The sequence below is a fragment of the Cetorhinus maximus genome, chromosome 25, assembly GCF_964194155.1.
Source record: "Cetorhinus maximus chromosome 25, sCetMax3.hap1.1, whole genome shotgun sequence".
NCBI lineage: Eukaryota > Metazoa > Chordata > Chondrichthyes > Lamniformes > Cetorhinidae > Cetorhinus > Cetorhinus maximus.
The window spans coordinates 31,709,672-31,734,646 of NC_135903.1; the positions used below are offsets into that span (position 1 = coordinate 31,709,672).

The 24,975-nt window shown below is 41.4% G+C and overlaps 1 protein-coding gene across 1 annotated transcript in view; it reads left to right on the plus strand.

Annotated features, from left to right (window-relative positions):
• LOC144668020 (ceramide synthase 6-like) overlaps positions 1 to 24,975 on the plus strand; it is a 53,255-nt gene that overhangs the window by 18,287 nt on the left and 9,993 nt on the right. The window contains exons 2-7 of the mRNA XM_078529733.1: positions 1,025 to 1,130; positions 3,771 to 3,901; positions 6,627 to 6,684; positions 7,640 to 7,690; positions 19,731 to 19,823; positions 22,996 to 23,124. Of these exons, the coding sequence (XP_078385859.1) occupies positions 1,025 to 1,130; positions 3,771 to 3,901; positions 6,627 to 6,684; positions 7,640 to 7,690; positions 19,731 to 19,823; positions 22,996 to 23,124 (568 nt within the window). The remainder of the gene's footprint in view (positions 1 to 1,024; positions 1,131 to 3,770; positions 3,902 to 6,626; positions 6,685 to 7,639; positions 7,691 to 19,730; positions 19,824 to 22,995; positions 23,125 to 24,975) is intronic.

The window sequence follows — 24,975 nt, forward strand, 5'->3', positions numbered from 1 at the left end:
AACTTGTCCATTTGCCATTGATTATCTTTCTCCCTTTCTGTAAACTCCTCAAACATTTCCTTTCTTGTGGGTGAGAGGATGGTCTGGAAATCTCTTTTCAGGCTCGTTCTACCAATGGCACTCTGTAGTCACCTACAAGACAGGAACATCAGACCAATGACTAGTTGTTCAATTTACCCCTTCTGGTGAGAAAGCATTTAACCCTCACATCTGAGGTACTGAGCAAAGGCTAAGTTGAGGCACGAACATGTGTCACTTCATGATATAAATCAATGACTGGAAATTCTTCTCTAAATAGTTCTGAATTCTGTCAATAGCAGAAAGTCTTTGTAGGCCTAATTTCCTTCTGTTTTTAAAAATTCTTACAATTGAGAGCATGTAGTAGATTTTGATGCTAAAATTATTATTATTTCAATATTTTTTCTTTGTGTTAGATGGTCTTTATTGCAGATATGCACATAATATACTGGTAAAACTCAGCAGGTCTAGCAGGATCTGTGGAGAGAGAAACAGAGTTAACATTTCGTGTCCGTATGACACTTCAGAAGGGTCATACAGACTTGAAATGTTAACTCTGTTTCTCTCTCCACAGATGCTGCTAGACCTGCTGAGTTTTTCCAGCATTTTCTGTTTTTGTTTCAGATTTCCAGCATCCACAGTATTTGGCTTTTAGACACATGATATACTTGAGTATAGTATATGTGTGCACTATACACAATGGAAAGCACATAAATGGAATTCCTGTAGAATAATATACACAATTATAAAGGTGGTGTCATATATTTATATATTATTGCTGTGAAATCTCAACTTAAGCTCAGTGTGGGTTATATGGAGGTATAGCATCTGACACAATCCACGGTGGACTCTGACAAATGGGATCCACTGCAGTCCCATCAGGTGTGGAATCGTACAGACATGGGGTAATTTTCATTGTATTAAAATAACTATGCACTTGGTGGCATGTTGGGTTACCTGTGCTTACTGGTGTATTTCAAAGTTTCTTTTTTTTTTATTGCTTTAGGTTTATTGCAACACCTTTTGCTAAATTCCTTGGAGTAGATTGTAGGCCAATCCAGAAGGCTCAGCAAAACATTGTTCTGGAAAAAGTGTTCAAAGATATAACTACGGTGAGATTGTACTGACTGAATCTTAGAAAGAATTATTACAAGAGGATAAGTTTTATAAGGATGTAAGCTAAGTAAATATCTTTACACCAAATGTTTGCAAATATAGAAAATGAACTGTTTATTTCTAAAATTAAGTGTCTCATTTTACATAATACTCATCACCAGCAACTTGCCTTTATATAATCGCTTTAATGTAGAAGAACATACCAAGGTGCTTCAGAGATGTAAGCAGGAAAGAATGGAAATGGCCGCAGAAGGAGATATTGGTGGGTGGGGTGGGGGGTATGTGCATTGGTGGTGACTAACCATTTGCGTAGGGATGTGGAATTCAAGGAGGGTCTTGTAGGAAGAGGGTGGTGGAGGACTTTCCAGAGTATGGGACCTAAATGGTTGAAGGCGTGGCCAGCAACACTGTGGCAAAAGGCCAATCAGAAGAATGGAGAGTTCTGGGGGCAGGCAATAGGGCTGAAGAAGGTTATAGCGATCGGGAAAGTCACCACCATAAAGGGATTTTAAACATAAGAATGAGGATTACAACTTTGAGGCATTGGTGGAGTGGAAACCAATATAGGACAGTGATGGATGAGTAGTACTTGATGGAAATAGGGTAAAGAGAGCAGAATTTTGGATGAGCCTCAATTTGCAGATTGTGGAGCAAGGGAGGCCAGGCAAGATGGACATAAAATAATCGGGCATGTAGGTGACAAGGGCATGACTGAGTGTTGAGCAGTTGCTGGGCAGAGGCTGGGTGAGGATGACAATGTTATGGGAGCCTCTTGTGAAATCACCTGGTATATTTTATATGGTGAGGTACAAATTCATAGGCTGAGGTTTATTTTTTCCTTACCAAAATTATTGACTGTTTCTACACTTCAGCTTTACACTTTGATACTTTTAGGTTAGTCCTGATATTTTGATACTTTCAGGTTAGTCCTGATTTTAAGCTCCATGTTTTGAGTGGATTTTTACCTTGCTTAACACAATGGTAATGAATTTCAAAATCGTGAAAGGGCCAAATTTATATCTAGGAAAAGATTCAAGTTGACCCTATGGAGATGTTCAATAAACCATTTGCTAAACAATTGACTGTTGTGTAAGAAATGCTGGCCCATGACTTCTGAGCTCCAGGGCAGTGTAACTGGGAGGTACCCCAAAGATGCCCTGAGGAGCCACCATCCCCACCCCTGACCTCAAGTTCCTGGGTAAGGCTTGCACAGCAATTGCCTGGGAAGTGCAAATTTCTGATAGGCAATTTCCCTGCACTGGGAACCATATGAAAATGTGATTTTAAATTGCAAATTTCTAATGGTTCGGACTGTGTTACGTCAATAGTTACCCAGAAAAAGTTAGGATTAAAACCACTTCTAGCTTCTGAGTAACTATTGTACAGACGCACACCAAAGACGGCCCTCTGCCCCTGACCCGACTGCCTGACTCCCGAATTCCAACCACGTACCTGACAAACCTACCTTCTCCCTGCCTTGAAAGTGGCTTGACCTTTAAACCCACCTGATTTATGGAAGCTAGTGGCATACAAAAAGGGGGCATGGCCTCTTTGCTCTGACTCTGAAGCCCTATTGATGGAAAGCCCTGGGAACGCGCTGCCCTGCACAGTTGTCGCCCGGCCTGGGTCGGAAAGTTGGGCGAGAAAGGATCGGAAACGTTCAACGGTAAAAAAGTAGGAGCGGAATGGCAATCTGACTCTGCCACTCCAAGAAAGTTCAGGCCCGGCTGTCTCCGTGAAGCTGCTGTGGGATAGTCATAAATCTGTTTTCTCTTTCCAGCCAATGCAGCTTGGAAGTTCCGGCCCAGCATTTCTTACACATCGGTCGGCTGCTTAGCAAATGGAGCAGCTCTATAGGGTCAGCTTGAATCTTTTCCTAGGTGTAAATTTGGCCCAATCACGATTTTGAAATTCATTACCATGGTATGAAGCAAGGTAAAAATCCACTCAAAACAAGGAGCTTAAAATCAGGACTAACCTAAAAGTAACAAAGTGTGAAGTTGATGTGTAGAAACTTCCTTTGATATAACAAATGATGATTGATATTATCATGGGAGGTCTTATGGCGCAGTGGGTAGTGTCTCAGCCTCTGAGCCAGAAGCTCCGGGTTTGAGCCCCACCCCAGGACTTGATGGCCAAGGAAGATGTGTTCATAATGTGGCCAAACAGGTTGAGTATCAACCTGTAAATCCTTCCACCATATGCCAATGGCAGGTGGTAAGAATGGGAGACATTCCTGGTGTGACATGTGATAGAAAGATGAATGGAGCCTCTACTATCACTGTAAATAGCTCCAAACTACAACATGCATGTAAAAGTGCATGTTGCCACAGCAACCCGGACTCCTCAGGATGCTGGTTGGCTCAGTTGGCTGGACGGCTGGTGTGGATCAGAATGGTGCCAACAGCAGGGGGCTCGATCCTTGTTCTGGCTGGGGTGAATTTGGGGCTTGTGTCCTTGCCCTACCGTGGTGGTGGTGGTGGTGGTGGTGCTGTGGGTCGGACCTGCCTTTGGGCAGAGAACTGAACACTAAGAAGAAGATCAGTAGGTTACTGGACCTATTGGCAAATTGCAATCCAGAGAAATAATTTTTGCTATGTAATCGATTTTATGTGGCTGTTTTGATCATTTTGTAGGAACCTGGTAAAAGTCACCTGAATCGTTTGGCAAAGCAGCTGGACTGGGATACAAAGAAAGTGATACAATGGTTCAAGCTTCGGCGATACCAGGACAGACCAAGTCAGCTGACAAAGTTCTGCGAGAGCATGTAATTGATTCTTGCCGTACCACGTTTTCCAATGTATCTTTTTTGAGAACTCAAAAATAATCTGCTTTCTTCATCTGTAGAGAGCTATTTTCCCCCAACAGTGGCATAGTTGTAATGTCACTGGACTAGTAATGCAGAGCCCAGGCTAGTTGTCCGGGCACCAGGGTTCAAATGGCAGCTTGAGGAATTTGAATTCATAAGTAAAATAAAATCTGGAATTTAAAGCTAGTCTCAGTAATAGTGACCACGGAACCATCATCAATTGTCATGAAAGCCCATCTGACTCACTAATGTCCTCTTTAGGGAAGGAAATCTGCCATCTTACCTGGTCTGGCCTACTTGTGATTCCAGACTCACAGCAATGTTGTTGACTCTTAAATACCCTCCTGAAGTGGCCTAGCAAGCCATTCAGTTCAACGGCAATTAGGGATGGGCAAAAAATGCTGGCCTTGCCAGCGATGACCACATCCTATGAAAGAATTTTTTAAAAACCCACTCGTGACTGAGTGCCTGCCAAAACCACTTGGCAAGCAAGTCCCCCAGGAGTTGTCCATGTAGGAGCTGCTATCTTTTTATTGCTGATTTCCTTTGATTCCTGTAGCAAAGCATCAGTGCTTTATTTGGTGCCTTTTGGTGAATAGAATTTGTACAGACTGGGTTAATAGTTGAATTGACATAGATTTTTTTTTTACGTGGTTGGCATGGTGGAGATCAGCATGCCTGAGTACTAACATCTGCTGCAGATTTAATCCCTTGTCCTCTGCACTTCTTGATCTGTCAAGGCAGAGGCCAGAGACCTGAGGGAAAACTTGGTGGAAAAGTCCTGAATAGGCTCTCCTAGCACAAGTGATCCCGGCGAACGCGTAAGAGCTGTTCAACTTTCCAGCGGGGAAGTCTGTTGCCATGGTGGCAAAAGTGGAAGTAAAATTGTGAGGCTGTGGGGAGGTGGAAGAATTTAGTGAGTTATTTATTGAGACAAATTTTTAAATTTTTTAATAAGACTCATATTACATAAAGGCTGATTACTACTAATATTTCATGACATCATAGACCTTTTTATGTGTAGCTGTAGCAAAATCAAAATATTGGGTGGAAATTGAGCTTCATTGCACCTATTTTATGGTTGGTGGCCCAATTTCAGGGACAACATCCTGTGCCCAAAGAAAAAGGTTGACCTGACATTGGGTTGGGTCATTTAATTTTTAAGCCACTCTGGCAGTCACCCAAAAACAGTCGTCATGTCTCTGAAATGTGGAGCTTAATGCCTGCCGTTGGTCCTGTCACAGAACTTGGGTTGCAATGAGCAGAGCCAGACTTGCCCCACTAACAATTTTTCAATGGCCAAAGCACTGGCTGCCAACCACAAATACTGTTAAGTCTTCTTGAGGAGCAGGAGCACTTCTCCCAATGCACAGCACTCCTGCCAGTTGCAATTGGTCTCTCTCTGATTTTCTCTGTCTTCAGCCGCTACTTACCTGAGGCTACACCCGTTGAGACAGGCTGACTGAAATTAGTTGCTGCAAAAAGTGAACTGCCCGTGCAAGTATGACATGCACATGCTGCTCTCCCATGTTATTAAATTGAGGCCCATGGCCTAATTTCAGGCCAGCTTTGGGCCCCCCATCTTTGGCACACAGACTCCACACAACAGAGTTTGAGGTCCAGAAATACCCCTATGTATTTATAAAGAATTAGTTGGGCAATATTAGTTTTAACTTGGTCCAGCTAAAAAATTGAGTAGGCTAGACAAGCTGAATCTTCCAACACTGCCAGAATCTTAATTTATAAAGGGGAATGCCACTTAGATTAGGGTTGCCAACACTCCAGGAATTGAAGACTAATCTGGAGGATACTGCTGTAAATAACCCTGGTCATAAGATCATAGGAGCATAACAAGCTAGAAGCGGCATACATTCATACTCCGGGACCTGTTCTCTGCAAACGAAAGGAATATGTCCAAGCCCTTGCGCCTTTTTTGAATTACCCGGGAGCTTGGGGAGCCTATGGTTCCCTGTTGCCTTCTCCATGGCAACACCTTAGTCAATCAGCTTTGAATTGCCAACCAATCAGCACCCTTTTTCTCCTGTTTGATAAATTATGATTTTGTTTGAAATTTGGCATTCTTGTGTTTGTCCTGATGAGTGCAAGACAGAGTGTTTCACCAACGTGTCTCTTTTCAATAATGTTCAAGTTCTCTACTAAAGACTTTTTGTTTATTTACAAAAGTATCAGATATGGTGAAAAAATTGTCTGTTTGATTCACACTCAAAAAGTCATCCAATAGGGTGATAAATAATAGGCTGTTTACTTCCAATTGGTGTGAGAAGACAGCGCACCTTAAAGATGGACGTGTTGGTTAACCAAATGAAAAGAGTGCAGGGGAGGTGGTGGTTGGAGGCATGTGATAACACCTCCAGGAATATATCCAGCCAGGCTTAACAACATTAACTGAGACTGGACAATAAATACTGAGAACCTATGTGATGCAGGTTGCTCCATAGGTTGGAGAATGAATATACAATTCATTTGCAGAGCTAAGGGCCTTTATTGTGGTGGTTTGTCATATTTGGTAGCATGTAGTACCTATAATAGAGAATGAACAACAATGAGCAAATAGTTTAAAATGCATGCATTTAATTTTGTTTTCTTTCCCCCCAAAATTAAAGAAAAATGTTTCCGTGTAATATTTCACTGTGTTAATAAAACTTTGATTTTCTTCTTACAGGTGGAAGTTCACTTTCTATCTATGGGCCTTTTCATTCAGTTTTTATTACCTGTCAAAGGTAAGGAAACAATTCTTAGTATAATTCCAATAATTTAGCTTGGAAAATGTACTGGTACATACCACACATGAGTAAAATAGATTTTTGGGGGTCACACAAAATTTGAATTTTAAAAAAAAATTCCTTGTCAATTTTCTCCATTCTTGACCCCTCTTGTGTCTTGAAGGTGGTTGCTGCTTGCTGGTTCTGTGGGCACTGGTCACCATCTGGTACCTAAGTGGTCTTTATTGTGGTCTGAGCCGTGACGCTGACTGTCAGCGAGCTGTTTGACTGCCAGGGGCATCACAGCTGAGTCTGATCGTCTTTCACATAGCCACGGCAGAAGTAGGTGGATGGCATTGAGAAGCAAGATACCTGGCTGAATTTTTCCCCCCCTCCCCCATCCCTATTTTGTAACGCTGAGGCCCGGTGTAGCCTTGCCCCCTGCTGTTTTCCTGACTGAGATCAGCTCGCTCCGCACAGTCCAGGGATCAAACCTGGGATTTGGTTGGGTTTTTCAGTTCAACAAACTCACTGGATAAATTCATTTGAGCTTTCGGAGGATCTTTGGTTTAGAAAGCTCGACATTTATTTGCTCAGTGCGGTTGCACAAATTTACAGGTTTGTTAATCTATAATCAGTGCCCAGTCAACAACTCCAGCACAAACATTTTTTCTGGCAGCTTAGCACTCGGGAGGCAAGCAGCTCAGCTGGGAGCCTGCCAGATTCTTTTAAGCCAGTGCTTAGGTATCAGCTGTTGCAAAACGGGATGAGCATCAGTTGGATTTTAAGAGATCCAGGAGTGAACTTGTTGAAGTCCATGTGTAAACTTAATCTTGTGTCAAAATTCATGTACATATTCGGAGAAAAGTTTTCTCTAAATAAAGTTGTGGTTTTTTTTAAAAATTGTGTTCTCTCCTAAAAGTATAATGATTTTTTACATTTATGTATACTTTTTCTCCCTTGCACCAAACAGAGTTCCTGGCTGTGGGATAGCAGAGAGTGCTGGTACAACTATCCCTTTCACGTGAGGATTATTTCATTACATTTTCATTAACAATAGTATTGTGGTGGCATCTCTTTTCACCTTGTGAACCCAGATAAAGATGAGTTAAATTAGTTCCTGATTTTGGCTCTATCATTGTAGAGAGGAAGATGAACATTTTGAGGGTGTTCATTGGTCAATCTCTTACATATTACAATGGCTGATTCAGAGCAAATTATCACTTACCACTGTGACTGAGGGGTATTGGCGGTGGGGGTGGTTTAGCCCTGAAAAAGGATCCATTTGTAATTCTGAGAAAAGTCCTCATCCTATTGTTGGACTCTGAGCGTTGTTAATACAAAGGGTCTGCACTACATCACACTTATTTATCATACTTTACCAGACTGTAAATACTGGAATATGGATTAAGAATGAATGTGATGAAGACCAAGACAATGGTGATAAGCAGAGACCTAACCCCGGAAGTGAAAATTGAAGTAAATGGACAAGTACTGGAGCAAGTGAAAAGGTTCACATGCCTTGGGCAGATGGGAGATGTGGTTGTGAGATCCGAAGGAGAACTTGAGATGGCAAAGACCAGCTTTGTCAGAATCAAAGATGTGCGAACATCAAAGAAGTTGAACCGGAGTCTTGGGAAAAGAATGCTAAGGTGCTACATTTTCTCATCTGTGTTATATTCCTCGGAGACATGGACAACAAACAAATAGACTATTGATAAGCTGAATGCACTCGAGATGTGGACATTTGGAATTTGATCTGCATATCCTAAATAGAAAGACTAATGAGTAAGTGTTGGAAATGGCTGGAGAGAAGAGGAAATTGGTGCATATGTCAGAGAGAGAAAGATGCAAGACTTCGGTGAGGTGAGAGTGACTGCCCTTGACATCAAGGTAGCACTTGACCGAGTGTGGCATCAAGGAGAGCAAAACTGGGGTCATTGGGAATCGGGGGGGAAAACTCTCCGCTGGTTGAAGTCATACCTCCCACAAAGGAAGATGGCTGTGGTTGTTGGGGGTCAATCACCTCAGTTGCAGGGCTTCCTCAGGGTAGTGTCCTCGGCCCAACCATCTTCAGCTGCTTCATCAATGACCTTCCTTCTATCATAAGGTCAGAAGTGGGGATGTTCGCTGATGATTGCACAGTGTTCAGCACCATTCACGACTGCTCAGATACTGAAGCAGTCCATGTCCAAATGTAGCAAGACCTGGACAACATCCAGGCTTGGGCTGACAAGTGGCAAGTAACATTCACGTCACACATGTGCCCAGCAATGATCATCTCCAACAACACCATTCCTTGACGTTCAATGGCATTACCATCGCTGAATCCCCCACAATCAACATCCTGGGGGTTACCATTGACCAGAAACTGAACTGGACTAGCCATATAAATACTGTGGCTACAAGAGCAGGTCAGAGGCTAGGAATCCTGCAGCGAGTAACTGGCCTCCTGGCTCCCAAAGCCTGTCCACCATCTACAAGGCACAAGTCAGGTGTGTGATGGAATACTCTCCACTGGCCTGGATGAGTACAGCTCTAACAACATTCGAGAAGCTTGATACCATCCAGGACAAAGCAGTCCACTTGATTAGCACCACACCCACAAATATTCACTCCCTCCACTACCAATACACAGTGGCAGCAGTGTGTAAAATCTACAAGATGCACTGCAGGAACTCACCAAGGCTCCTTAGACAGCACCTTCCAAACCCATGACTGCTATTGTCTAGAAGGACAAGGGCAGAAGGTGCATGGGGACATCATCACCTGGAAGCTCCCCTCAAAGCCATTCATCGTCCTGACTTGGAAATATATTGCCATTCCTTCATTGTCGCTTGGTTAAAATCCTGGAACTCCCTCCCTAGCAGCACTGTGGATGTACCTACACCACATTGGACTGCAACGGTTTAAGGAGGCAGCTCACCATCACCTTCTCGAGGGCAATTAGGGATTGGCAATAAATGCTGGCCTAGCCAGCGACACCCACATCCCTTGAATAAATTTTTAAAAAATCATTAGAACAGGCAGTAGACAGAGTTATTGGAGGGGAAGATTGATGGAAAATGTAGGAGCAGGAAGCAGAGGGGAAAGTGGATGACTGATTTAATGGACTGGATGCAGCTGACCTATGCGGAATGTGTAAAGGCAGCACAGGACAGTCAGAGGTTGAGATCCATGGTAGTCAACCTTCTGAGAAGAAGATGACACCAACAAAGGAATGAAATATCATGACCCTGTGTAACATTTGTACACACTCACATTCAGCAGGGGCTCACTGGATAGTAATGGGATGTAGGAATTTTGCATGGTCTTCCTTCTCACCTGCCTGGAATTCTAAGGCCAGTGTAGTGTCCCTACTGCTGTTTGTCCAGCTGAGGTTAGCTATCTCAGACCGGACAAGGACATTACTAGGATAAAAGCAAAAGACTGTGGATGCTGGAAATCCAAAACAAAAACAAAAATACCTGGAAAAACTCAGCAGATCGGACAGCATCTGCGGGGAGGAATAGGAATAATTCCTCTCCGCAGATGCTGTCAGACCTGCTGAGTTTTTCCAGGTATTTTTGTTTTTGTTAAGGATTTTACTAGTCTATATATCTTCCTACCATACCATGCAGTAAATTCGCCAACCAAGCCACCTTAAGAGTGTCACTAAGAGCAGCACTAACATAAAAATATTTTTTAAGAGGTACTATTAAAATAATTAGGGCAGGATATAGCTTCATTTAAACAATATTTGTCCCCATTTCTCCTTCTCCTGCTCTATACATAAGCCCAATAGCTGCCTTCAGTTCTTTCTTAAACAAGATTACACAGGATATACGGCACAGAAACAGACTTTTTTGGACTAACTAAAACAGGTTCCACCAGTGCCTCTTCTCATCTTTCCTCATCCAAATCTCTCATCATAACCATCTATTCCTTTCTCCCTCATATGTTTGTCTAGCCTCCCCTTAAATGCATCCATACTATTCACTTAACCACATTCTTGCCACTCTTTGGCTGCAGAAGCTTCTTTTGAATTCCCTATTGGATTTCTTGGTGACTGTCTTACATTGATGGCCTCCTGGTTATGCTCTTCCCCACGAGAGGAAACATTCTCTCTCTATCAACTCTGTCCACACCTTTCACGACTTTAAATACCTCAATTAGGTCAATTCAGCTGATTTTTTTTCAAGAGGAAAGCGACCCAGTCTGTTTGTTCTAATCAGAAAAGCATGGATATACATTTCCGGAATCACCCTTGTAAATCTTCTCTGCACACTCTCCAGTGCCTCTAGATCTGTAAGCATTGCATTTTTCTCAACATACATGCAGAGAACTATTACGTTAAAGAAATGACATTTATGTTTTATTGATAATTTTTTTTTTCATACATTTAGGCTTGGTGCATGTTTTATTACACTTAATAAAAAAAACAATTTTAGTTCCATTTGTAGCTTTTTTTTGTGAACATACTGTCAACCTATGCCTACTTTTGTGACTAAAGATAACATTAATTTTTGCTCTTTCTGCTGATAAATGTGCCTGTCCAACAAGTTTGACCAGCTCCAACCTTCCAAAGTTTTTTTTCAGGTCAATCCAAATTCTTTCACTGCACACATCCAATAGAACGGCTTCATGTTCTTATTTGCAAAGATAAACTAAGTCATTTTGTTCCAACCCCACCCAGTTGTTTAACCAAATTCATAAAATACTTATTTGAAAAACTTTAAAGATGGCAGCAGGTAGTTACTAAACTTTTCAAGTTATTTTCAGAACCAAGTATGTGTTACTTAAACACAGATGAGAAGTGGGACAAACTTCTCTATAATATTGTAGCCAAATGGCAAATCTGGTTTTATTTGGTTGTGGCAAGGACCCACACTATAGAATAAATGAATATCCTACGGAATGTGTCTGATAATACATTTGCTGAATGGGTGCAAAATTTGAAGAACATCCCGTTTATCGAGCCTTGTCCACTTTGACCAGATGTGCAAAAGACTGGGTAACCGTGTGTTGCCAAAAAATGGCTTTTGCGTCCAGCTGGGCTGACATGGTGAAAAAGTTCTCATTTTATCAACCACTACTGTTCGTGATATAATGAACTTGGACAGCTTCAATCTAGATCCAAGTGAGTGCAAAGCAACAGCACAGAACCACGTATAATTGGCAGAGAGAGCCACAACTTGTTGACGTGAAAAGCAAAAGCTTTACTGATGAAGTATGTTTTCCTGAGATTGGAAAGGGGGAAAAAAAACTTGCATCATTATAGAATCTCATCACATCAGGACATCCTGAATCTCTTATCTGAAGTATAGTACTGTCAATGATGTGACATTCCCTCAGAAATGCACTGAAGTGCCAACTTACTTATAATAATTTATATCATAATTGTCGGAACAGCCATCCAGCACTGAGATGAGTAGAGACCCCTTCACCCACATAGCTGGAACCTCCACCCCCGAGGGCACAGACAATAAGTCATTGAGTACATTCACGACTGAGGTTGATAGACCCTTGGGCATGAGGGTGGGGCTTAAATCCAGCTGGAAGACAGGAAGTGTAAACAACTGAATAAAGCTCCAGAGTAAAGGTACATTTTTGGACCACAATATAGAGAACTTAATGTTAACATGCATTGCCCGTGACTTTGTGATTGATGCTGATACTGGGTTCGACAAATGGGGAAAAGTCCCCATCACTGACACTATTCACTGAGGTGAGCAGCATTTAAAAAGAAACTTGAAAACTGGCACAAAGATTAAAAGATTTTCAGTCTAGTTTTGAAAACTATCCAAGTTTTATATAACCAGAAGTCAATCAAAAACTGGACAGAATGCTGGGGGATTTATTGACCTACCCATGGTTTAACATTTTGACTAATTTATTCTTTACAAATCAGTGGTAACATAAACCCTGAGGTTTAACTTGATTAGTTTCTGGCAGGCATCTTTCTTGCTTGCTCAATATAGCAGGTTCTTATAGCGTAAAGAGTATATCTTTTCATTTCTGTTGGACTGTGTATTAAAATTACAATGGCTGCAGTTTTAAGGACATGTCTACTGGAGCAGTGTGAGGGATACATACAATGTTGCTGTCCTGGAACAGAGGCTGCCATGAAAGACAGGGTGATGCCGAGGAGGAGCCTGGTCTAATGGGGAACTGTCTGGCAACAACGTTTTAATTGGCTCCTGATCAGTTGACCAGGGTTTGTGTGAGAGCAGTGCAGCAGAATAGCCCCTAACCTGAAAGAAAAAGGACCTAAAACCCCTCTGTCCTGTGATGTGTAAGATTCCAGTAATTCTACAATAACAGCTAGCTGGCTTTTTCCCCTCATATCTCTATAACCTGCTCTCTCTCTCAAAACCCCTGTCAAGAGGCAAAGGGGAAAATCACTGTAAGAGACATTGAAAAAAGGCAAGTGCTCAACCAGCGAACCAAAGGCTGAAAGTGCTGGGAAGACCACCTCGTATCATCAACAAAAAACTGAAAGGAATTTGGAAGACATCGATCAAAATCAACCCATTGAATCCTGAACTCTGGAAGTGGTGCTTTTTGAACTGCTTTATTCCACCCTTAAATTCCACGTTTTTGTGTGTCTTATGTGTCTTGTATGTGTGTGTGTGTATAGGGATTTAAGAATGGGTAGAGTTTAGGCTATGGAGTTAGAAATTAGCAGTTCATATTTCTTTCTTTTGCCACCAGTTAATGACAGTTTGTTCAATAAACAGTTATTTATTTATTAAGTTTACAAGCCTGCTGCTTGTATTCTGTTAACCTAAATTAAACAATTAGATGGATTGATCAAACTTTTTTCACATTTGTCTCGGCTCGGGTAACAGTGGGGCTTGATATTGCAGTGCACTATCCCCGGTGAGTCATGACAACAGTAACGTGCAGGATCAGTGTAGGATGTCATCAGGTGAATTTGTGGACATAGCCGATGGTAAAGGCTGAGTTGCTCAAATCTCAGCGGAAAACTTGAAAAATTTCATTGAAAAATAACATATTTTTGCAATTTGTATGTTTCAAGATGTAGGCTTTGAATGAGACCATTGAGTCTCAAGGGGTTTTTTAAAATAACAAAATAAAACATATATTAGTACAAGAAAAATTGTAAGCACATACACATGTCTACAAAATTAGTGCTATAATAACTACAAAAGTCCCCAAATTAATCTGACTTCAGTTACACCCCCGTTAAGGCAACAGTAAAACTCATAGATTTAAACAGACACCTGGAAGAGCACACGCTGGACAGTCGCATTCAAAAATGAGTTTCTTTTGGCCCTGGGTCCTTGCAGACAGACTTGAGGTTTACAGGTTGGAGGCTCTCACACTTGATGGATCTTAAAATGCCTCTGCATACACACAATCTCCTTTATCCTTTATACATATCTTTCTCTTTGTAAATTTTCCATTGTATCACTAGTTTTTTAATTTTACCTCTTCTAACAACTGAAGTAAGCTGAAAAAATGAACACATTGCTTGGCATCTTCTGGCTATGTGTAAGATTTCACCCATTCTTTTGAAAGCTTTATTTAAAAATGCAAATGTACCCCCTTGACACTTGTGGGCACGATCCTCCGGTCGGCGTCGGGTGGAACTCCCGACATCACCCCGCGTCATTTCCATTTGTAGGTTGGCGGGGACGCGGCCGAGTCAGCTGTGTGCCCGCCGACCTGTCAACGGCCAATTGAGGCCATTGAGAAACTAAATAAAATCATTAGTGGACCTGCCCATCCAACCTTAAAGTTGGCGGGCAGGCTGGGAGCCCTGGTGGGCTTCAGAAAAAGCATGAAACCTCATCCACGGGCAGGATGAGGTTTCATGAGGGTATTTAAATTGTTAATAAAGGTTTCAGTTAAAGTTATGGACATGTCCCAACTCATGTGACAATGTAACAGGGAAATTTTTTGATCATTTGTATTGCAAATTTTAATTTGGAGCCGACCTCCCTGAGGCAGCACTTAGCCTCGGGGTGATCAGTGCGCTCTTTTGCATGCATGCGTGAAAGAGCACACTCCCGGCTGAGCAAATCCTCCTCCCACCTGCACAGGGAGCACATGGCGCTTCCTGGCAGACGTCACGCTGGGCGGGCCTTAATTGGCCCGCCCACATAAAATGGCGGCGCGCCCCCAATCAGGGGCACCGATCGGAGGCGTGTCTGCCCGGTCCCACACCACCCCCCCCTCCCCAAGATGGGGCAAAAAATTTTCCCTATGTTTCTAAACTTCCCCATGTTTATCTAATTACCATTTCAAACCTCCTTCTTTCTATACATCAAAGCATCTAGACCAGCTGGCTTTAATCCACAGACACCACTGAACCCATCTTACACTATCTCCTATACTTGACTATATACTTACACTATTGGATTACCAGATGCACGCATTAACATATCAATAGGTTGGAATCAACAGAAATCATTCCAGTTCAGTGTCCAGGTTTTAAGATGTCCAATTTTCCCTTTAAACTTCAGACTCTTGATAACACATCCGTAAACAGATTTTCTCATCCAGCGAAATGTATTATTTGTAGATTAAATGGTTGCAGTATACACTCCACCTGAATATCTATGCATTTTTGTCTTGAAATTTGTCCATGAACTTTAAAGGATGGTGGTCTATATAAATAATTGTTTCTGATGAATTGTTTGCCACATAGAAGTCAAAATGCTGCAATGCTGACACCAAACCCAATGTCTCCTTTTCAATCGTTGAATATCTTCTCTGTTGTGTGTTCAACTTCTGTGAAAATTACCCTATCGGTTTTTCAGTTCCAGTGTCATCTTCTTGCAACAGTCTAGATACTTTTTAAGCATATTTACATGACACACACTCTGCTTCTTTCTTCCACCTGGAGTATTTATTAAATACTTTGCTTCACTCAATTTCTTTTCAATCCTGTAAGGCCCACTAAATCTTGCCTTTGATGAGTCACTCAGTTCTGGTAACGGAACTAGCACTTTCCCTCCAGCGATAAAACTTTTAGCTTTAGCTTTCTTATCTGCCTTCACTTTCATCACTTGCTGTGATATCTTTAAATGTTCCCTAGCCAACTCACATGCTCTGCCTAATCTCTCTCTGAAGTTTGATACAATCCAGGAGAGTAGTTTCTGAATTTTGACCTGCCAATTTCTCATCAATCAATTTCAGTGGTCCTCTTACCTCATGACCATAAACTAGTTCAAAAAGACTAAAACCAGTCGATGAATTAGGAGCGTCCCTAATAGCAAATAACAAGAATAGAATTCCCCTAACCAATCTGGAAACAATCCAGGATGCTCCTTCTGTAACACCTCTGTTGGAAACACTTCTACAGGCTGCTTAACTACCATAGGCATCACCCACATTTGTGATCCAGCTATATCATTACCCAGAATAAATTGAACCACTGCAATGGACAATTTTTATACCACCCCAACAGACACTTCACCAGTTTTCCACTTACTCTTTAAATTTACCTTCCATAACAGGATAGGTTTAGCACCTCCTTGAACCCCACTTATTATGACCTGTTCTTGCAATACTCCCTCTAAACAACAAATATCACTATCCCGCAACATTAAGGATTGACTAGCCCCGTGTCTCTTAAAATTTTAACATCTTTACCTACACCACCCTGTACACGTGGAAAGACTTTCCCTTCACACACACAGTCTTTAAACATTTCTGCAACCTGCTCCTCAGAATTATCTTGGGTAAATTGTGAACATATTCCCACATCTTTATCTATCACTGATTCTCCCCATTTTACTTGTACACAAATCATTGGTTTCTCCTGTGCCTGAACCTTGGAATCCACAGCACTTTTACTTCCATAACTTTGCTGCATTCCAATAATTTGAGCAGATTTTCCAACACACTGACTTCACGTGCCCCACCTTATTACAATGGTGCATTATTACAAACACCTCAACTTTTGAATGTCACTTCTATCCTAAGCACCATTTTTATCCTGAACAAAGATTTCCTGGGAATTTCCAGGTACTCCTCCTCTTCCCTGACTACCTTCCTTCCTTTCACCTTCCCACTTTCTATCCTTTTTGGATTTAAAATGGTGACGAAGAACAGGTTTAGCTCAATGAACTAACTCATAATCATCAGCTGTCTCTGCTGCTTTCCTTACAGAATCAACCCTCTGTTCCTTCGCATGAATCCTCACTAGCGAAGGCATTGAATCTTTAAATTCTTCCAAAAGGATTACTTCCCTAAGAGCTGCATATGTTGTCTCTATTTTTAATGCCCATATCCACCAATCAAAATTACTTTGTTTTACTCTCACAAACTCAATATAAGTTTGCCCAGGCTGTTTACTCATATTCCTAAATTTCTGTCCATATGCTTCAGGAGCCAACTCCTATGCACTCAAAATAGCTTTTTTCACCACATCATAATTTACCAATACTTCTTCAGACAGCGAAGCATATACCTTGTGCTCTACCCACCATCATAGACTGTAACAATAATGTTGGGTTTTCCTGTAGCCATTTCATTTGTTTAGCTATCTTCTCAAATGAAATAAAGAATGCTTCAACACCCCTTTCCTCAAACATTGGAAGAGCTTGTACAAATTTAAACATCGCCCCACTGGGCTCTACTCTGGAGATAAGTCCTTCTCTCTCGCGCTCTCTCTCTCGCACTCGCTCTCTTTCACTCTCGCGCTCGCTCTCGCAGTCTCTCTCGCTCTCGCACTCTCTCGCTCTCGCGCTCTGTCTCGCTCTCGCGCTCTGTCTCGCTCTCGCGCTCTCTCTCGCTCTGTCGCGCTCTCTCTCGCTCTCTCGCGCTCTCTCTCGCTCTCTCGCGCTCTTGCGCTCTCTCTCGCTCTCGCGCGCTCTCTCGCTCTCACGCTCTCTCTCGCTCTCGCGCTCGCTCTCGCGCTCGCTCTCGCTCTCGCTCTCGCGCTCTCGCTCGCGCTCGCTCTCTCTCTTCACAGTTTCTAACTCCCTTTCCTGTTTTCTTTCTCTCTCCTGCCTTTCTGCCTATTCCCTTTGGTATGCCCTGTCTCTTTCCTTTTCTTCCAATTTAATTCTTTTCATTTGTAACTGAATTTGAGCCCATTCCAATGAACCACCCCTTAGAGAACCCTGTCTCTCAGGTATTCCTTCCAATTTCAAATGCTGTGCTATCACTTCAATTATGTCTGATTTCCTACCCCCCCGCCGTCCGGTAACCCCAAATGTAATTTATCTGCCAACTCTGTCAACTCACTCTTGGATATTTTTTAAACCCATCAGAGTTCTATCTTCTACATCCCAAAAAAATCTAGCCATGAATACAGCCATTTTTGGAGTCTCACCACATCAAAAATACCTCACACCCACTCCTGAATTCATGTTTTTTGTACTTGTGCCCTCAAGATTCACCAATTCCAAAAACAATCAAGGAATTTAAAATATACCCCGCTAAGAGCCCCCAATTATTATGACACACCCTATGGTAAAGGCTGAGTTGTTCAAATCCCAGAGGGAAACTTGAAACAACTGTCATAACCCATTTTTGCAATTTGTATGTTTCAAGTTGCAAGCTTTGAATTCAGTAGTAATAAGGCCACCAAGTCTCAAGAGTTTTTTTTATAAAACTAAATTAAACATTTATTTATACAAGAAAAATTATAAGCACATACTTGTTTCTACAAAATTAGCATCATAATAACTACAAAAATCTCCTAATTAATCTGACTCTTAGTTACACCCTTGTAAAGGCAACAGTAAAACTTGTAGGGCAATATTTTGCCCTTGATGGGGCTGCTCTGCAGGGGCAGTCGGGATCGGCACTACACCGCAGTTTCACGTTGGAGGGCCAATCAAGGCCCCCCTAGAGTGAAACGCGAGTGGCAGCGATGAGCATTGCCTGTGCAGGCGGGGGGAGGAGGGCGAGTGGGCCGAGTGCGAACGAGCGCTTCATAATCTCATTGAGGCATCTCCGTGCCTCAGTGAGATAAAGAGATATCTTTAAAAATGTAATGAAACGTCCCCTCATGACTCTGTCACATGAACAGGGACATGTTGTGAAGTAAATTTGAAACCTTTTTTTTATTATTGTTTGTTTTCGGAAACCTCAAATCCACCCCCCACCCCCCCCATGGATGAGGTTCCAAAAAAAACGCAAAGGCCGTCTGGCCTTTTCATCTGCCTGCTAACCATTAGGTTGGACGGACGGCGAAAAAATTAATTGAATTGATTATATAATGACCTTAAGCCTATTAATTGTTGGCGGGTGCATTGGCGATTCTGGCGTGCGCTGGCCAACTGAACTATCGCATTGACGTTGGCACGTTCGGCCGACATCAACGCGCATCATTTCACGCTCAAGCGGGCTGGCCCTGTGCCTGCCCGCCCGCCAAGCGAAAATTTCTGCCCATAGATTTAAACAGACACCTGGCAGAGCACACCCTGGACAGTCACATTCAAAAATAATTTTGTTTCGGCCCTGGGTCCTTGCAGACAGACTTGAGGTTTCCAAGCTGGAGGCTTCTTATGCTTGATCTTAAAATGCCTCTACCTTACACACAATCTCCTTTCGCTTTTATACATATCTTTCTCTTTGAATGTAAATTTTCCATTGTATTACTAGGTTTTTAATTTTACCTCTAATAAGAACATCCTTTGATTCCACCAATTTTATTAGTAAGCTGAAAAAAATAAACACCTTGCTTGGCATCCTCTAGCTAGGTGCAAGATTTCACCCATTTTTTTGAATGCTTTATTTAAAGTTACAAGTTTACCCCCTTGACACCAATGTTTCCTAACTTTATCTAATTGCCATTTCAAGCCTACTTCTTTCTGTACATCAAAGCCTCTAGATCAGCTGGCTTTAATCCAATTAAGACACACACATAGCCATGGACACCACTAAACTAGTTTAAAAAATAATTTCCAATACTGTTATAGATATTAACCTCTTCTTGACAGCAGTTTCTGCCAGGTGGGCAGAGTGTAAAAATAAAGCCCTATGCTTTGAGAAGGTTCCTTGCCTTTTGTGTCTGTCTCTTTAAGAAAATATTGGCATCACTCAGGAAAATTGCTTGAGATCAGAAAGTTAAATCCTGTCTTTTTCCTTTTTTTTTGCAGGAACTTTCATTGGAAGTCTACATACACTACATGATGGAATTTGCTTTCTATGGGTCCCTGATATTTTCACAGTTTTTTGATGTTAAAAGAAAGGTATGTCTCTGGTCACCTGATCATGTGGTATCTCTTTAAAATAGTAGCCAAGATGATGATATGACATTTGGCCGTGTCTTGTGTCCAAATGGCTGCTGGAATCTAACTCATGTGATGAGTTTTTCCAATACTCAATGGGATGTCTTGTCCAGCACACCTAAAGTGCCTCATGCTGATTTAGTTTAGGTAGCAAAGTCACAGAGAAATGTATGACTCACTTTGTACGCGCAGTTGGAATCAGTGGCATGGAGCCTTGTTCAGAAAACAAAAACTTGGGATGCTGTGCTGCAGGATCCAACGCTGTATTTATCCAATTGGTGGACTGAACTAACAGTGGAGTACATTATGCATTACTATGTTGTATCCTACCCGTTGTGGAATGTTAAGTGTCAGCTGTGGCTCAGTTGGTAGCACCCTTGCCTCTAAGTCAGAAGGTGCGAGTTTAAGTCCCATTCCATGATTTGAACACAAAAATCCAGGCTGATCCACTGGTGTAGTACTGAGGGGGTGCTGCACTGTCAGAGGCACTGTCTTTTGGATGAGACCCTATCTGCTCTCAGGTGGACATAAAAAAATCCCATGGCGCTATTTCGAAGAAGAGCAGGGGAATTGATACTTATTGCTCAGTCAACATCACAAACAGATTATTTGATCATTATCATATTGCTATTTGTCGGAATTTACTGTGTGCAAATTGGCTGCCGCAATGCAACAGTAAATGTACTTCAGAAGTACTTCATTGGCTGTAAAGTGCTTTGGGACGTCCTACAGATATAAGCAGCGCTATATAAATGCAAGTCTTTATTTTTAATGGGTGGCGAGCATGCTTTATATTCATAGCTTGGGTATAAATCATTAACTGAACAAAAATGCAAAGCACTAATGTAGTGGAAATTAGTGATTTATTAGCAAATTAAGATATAACCAACCTATTATTTAGTTATGAGTTTTGCAAAATTTATTTTAATCTTTTCAAATTTAGTCTCACTTGAAGGACAAATTCATTGACATGGTGGCTGTGTCTGTAAGTGGGATCTATTCCTAGTAATTCCTCAAATTCTATTCCTCAAATTTTAATTATGATAGTGGGCATAAACATTAGAAGTAAAAGAGACCCTTATTGTAAAAAAAAAACTCTGCTTCTGCCATTGGTTGATCTTTGATCAGGGAATTATTTTGGGTAATCCTTATTGTTTTCCTGGATCATGATTCTGTATAGTTGTTGGGGTTTAAACAATCACTGCTTTCTATCATGCTGTGACCAGAAATGAAAATTGTTTATGAATGGTAATTGAAGTAGTATTGGCGTGTTCATGCTCATCATAGAGCACAAAATGCATACTGTGGAACCTTTTTGGAATTAGTTAAAAGAATTAAAATATTAAATAAATGTCACTAATGTATGATAAAGCATACTTCCCATCGAAAGATCAAATTACAAGCTCAACTATTGATTTTTGCGGTACTTGCCCTCTTGCGTACACACCTCATTGCACATAGCACAGTCCAAGGTTCCTCTCTGCAGGCAACACACCACAGGATTACAAGCTCCTCCCTTGTCAGCATAAAGACTAGAAATGACACATGGATAGTCCCCACAATATATTCACATTCTGCAGCAATTTCGTGCTTGGAGAACTAAACTACCGATTTGAATTTTACTGCAAATTATTGAATAATCACAGCAATCTGACCATGTCTCTACCCAAATGGAATGGACCTGCATATATCTGCAACTTCAGTGCCATCCTCAAAATAAATTTGCTTGCTATTGTTCTATTTATGAAAATGAGTTCAACTATAATCCATGGCTGTGCTGATCAGTACAGGCCAGGCGTGGCCCCACTTAATCCCTGATTTGGAATTAGCAGGTCTCAACTGGGGCACCACAATGCGTCTGGATTAGGAAGGAGCAAAGGCAGGCAGGATTCTTGCTGCTGATTGTTATCTAATGGTTCTTGTGGGGAAACTGCATGTGTACAGACATCAGGGGAAGGCGGGTTATATTATATTTCCAATATGTTAATGATCCTGGGGCCAGAAATTCAGTCAGGATCTCCATGGCAAGAAGTCCTTACCCACTCAAACATGTCCTGACTGAATAATCCAGGCTTCACTGATGGGGGTTGCACTTGCCTATTCAGGGCTGAGTTAGATTTTTGGTCGACGAGAGTCGAGGGTTATGGGGGAACAGGCAGGAAAGTGGAGTTAAGGCCACAATCAGATCAGCCATGATCTTCTTGAATGGTGGAACAGGCTCAAGGGGCCAAATGGCCTAATTCTGCTCCTATTTCTTATGTTCTTATGTTTGCATAAATTACTGGATGATTGCCTGTCAAACTTTATCCCAACATGTCACTGCCTGCAGGAGATGAGGGAGGGGGTGGGGAGGAGAGAAAATTGAGATACAGAAAGTAGGCAGCCAAAAACAAATTGAAGAAGCAAATTCTCTTCCCAGAATATCAAATAAAAACTTCTTGAGTTTACGGCTATCTTAAGCAAATACTATACTTTTAACCCTTGGTACTTGTTCTTCCTTTATAATGCCACCCACCAGCACTCCCCCACCCGCCCCCCAGCCCCCTCCCTCTCCCATCTCCACCAAGCAAAATGTGGAATGCTACCATTTAGTTCTGGTTTGTGGCTCTATTCTGGTGCACTGTAACTTGAGGAATAGGAAAAATTGGGAGGTATAGTGCAAATAATTGGCTATCAGAGAGGCATCAACAGCAATCTGAGGAAAGTTTGCTTCTTGCAAAAGCATTTTCAGTAAAATTCTAAGGAAATTCCAAAAAGTAGTACCTCAGACAATGCAACGCCCCCTCAGCACTATACTTGACTGACAATCTAGATAATGTGCTCAAATTCCTGGTACAGGCACCTGACCCAAGAGCAAGAGTATTGGACACAAGCTTGGGTGCCTTAGCTGAGACTGCAATCTACAGCCTATTACATTACAAGTTGGAATACCACTAAATGAGCCAAATGACTACCACATGAGTGGACTGAAATGAGTCAAGATTCAAATAATCAGTTCTGTTGAAGAGTCATACAGACTCGAAACATTAACTGTGTTCCTCTCCGCAGATGCTGCCAGACCTGCTGAGTTTTTCCAGGTATTTTTATTTTTGTTTCAAATAATCAAGGTTGCCTTTCACTTCTTTGTTTTTAGGATTTTGTTGTCATGTGTATCCATCATCACGTCACCATTCTACTGCTTACAATCGCTTATGTTGCTAACATGACACGGGCAGGGACCATTATTCTCCTCTTGCATGATGCAGCTGACATTGTTTTAGAGGTAGGTGTAAGAAATCATCATTGAAGATGGGGCATTTCATAATCAGTGAATGTGTTTCTGCTAAGCCACAGTTTTCCATTGTTTTCCTACAGATACTCCCACAAAGGTATCCATTACCCACACAATTATGAGTATAAGTTACAATCTTAATGGGGTGATGAAAACAGTTCTTCAAAACCGTTGTTAAAAATGGCAGGTTCAAATGTATCTGGCTGAGTAGTTAAGTTACTGTAACCAAGTCCCAGGTGTCTGCTTTCATTCAGCTAAACTAATGGTATTGCATTCTTTTCATTATAAAAAAAATAGAAATGACAACATAGAATAAATCAATTTGATTCCCCCACCAGTGCCAATATTTGCTCTCTATCTGCAAATAATCTACTCTAATCTGTCTCCCCATATTCTTTCTACTCTTTCTTTTCAAATACAATGCACTTTTTAAATGAAGGAACGTTTCTGTCCCACAGCCTGTTGTAAAACAGGCTATGTTCTAACAACACTGTGGTAAAGTTACTTTTATCTTGTCCTTTCATTCTTCCTTTTAAGGCCTATTCTACTTGTACTCCCACATAAGTTCATGAGCTCCAAAATTCCAGAGTCCATATTCTGCCACAGAAGTGCAGCGATGTTGAGTTTGCAGCTGCCTACAATGGAGGATGAGGACCCCATCCCAAATGGTGGAATAATCATTAAAATAGCTGAGGCATGTGACCTTAACAGGCACAAGTGCCAGTAAGGAGTGTTTCACCGTGTTACTCTGGCAGAGTGGGAGACACTTAATAGTCCTGAATAGAGACTACCTTTTTATATAATCCCCAAAGAAAAATATGGGCTTTAATTTTAAGATATTCTATCCTCTCAGGATAATTTTCATGATCAATTATGCAAACACCATAAAATCCATATACACAACATCCAGCACATTTGATTTCCTCAGATATTTTAATTAAATTAGTTAAAAGGGACCTTTCCTTTAAAAATCTGACTAGCCCTGGTTTGTCATACACTTCTAAGTGTTCACCAATTTGATCCTACCTTATGTACTATAGGGAATAGATCTTGATTTTATGCAATAGTCTGAAATGGGTTTGTATCACTCCCATTGTACACCTCCTCCACTGAAGTTCTCAAAAGTTGAGAGAGATGTAACCAGGCTGCCGACAGTCACATTTCTAACAATAATATAAAAGCAAAATACTGCGGATGCTGGAAATCTGAAACAAAAACAAAAATTGCTGGAAAAACTCAGCATTTCTCAACATTTCAACTCAACGTTTCTAACAATGTTGCACCAAGTCAAGATCAACCCATAGAAGATTACCTGTGTTATGTCTATGATAAGACTAACCGCATTACAATTTTCTGCCAGATCACTGTTACTTTCTTTGAATGTGGGTGTAACATTTGCCATTATTCAGTCCTTTGAAAGAATTCCATTTTCCAAAAGTTTTTTGAAAAATATCTTGCCAATGCTTCTGCTATCCCCAAACTACTTCAATATTGTGGCTTGCGTACCATCTGGGTATGGCAGCTTTTCTACTTTTAGTCCTAGTAAATTTTCTTAAGTACAGGTTCCATTTGAGTGCTTACCTTCAAAAGTAGCTTTCTCCATCGTCCTCGGGAGTTCCTCCTTTCAAGTTTGCTGTAAAAATTGAGCAAAATACTTGTTAAGCATTTCTGCCATTCCATCACTTTCAAAGCACATTATGGTGTTATGGTCCTTTTGTCTTTAAGTGGCCTCACCTCTTCTTTCACTATTATTTTACGTACCTGCTTATAAAAACCCTTGATATTTCCCTTTATGTGATGCCAATTATCTTTTATTCTCTTAGCCTCCATAATTTCCTTTTA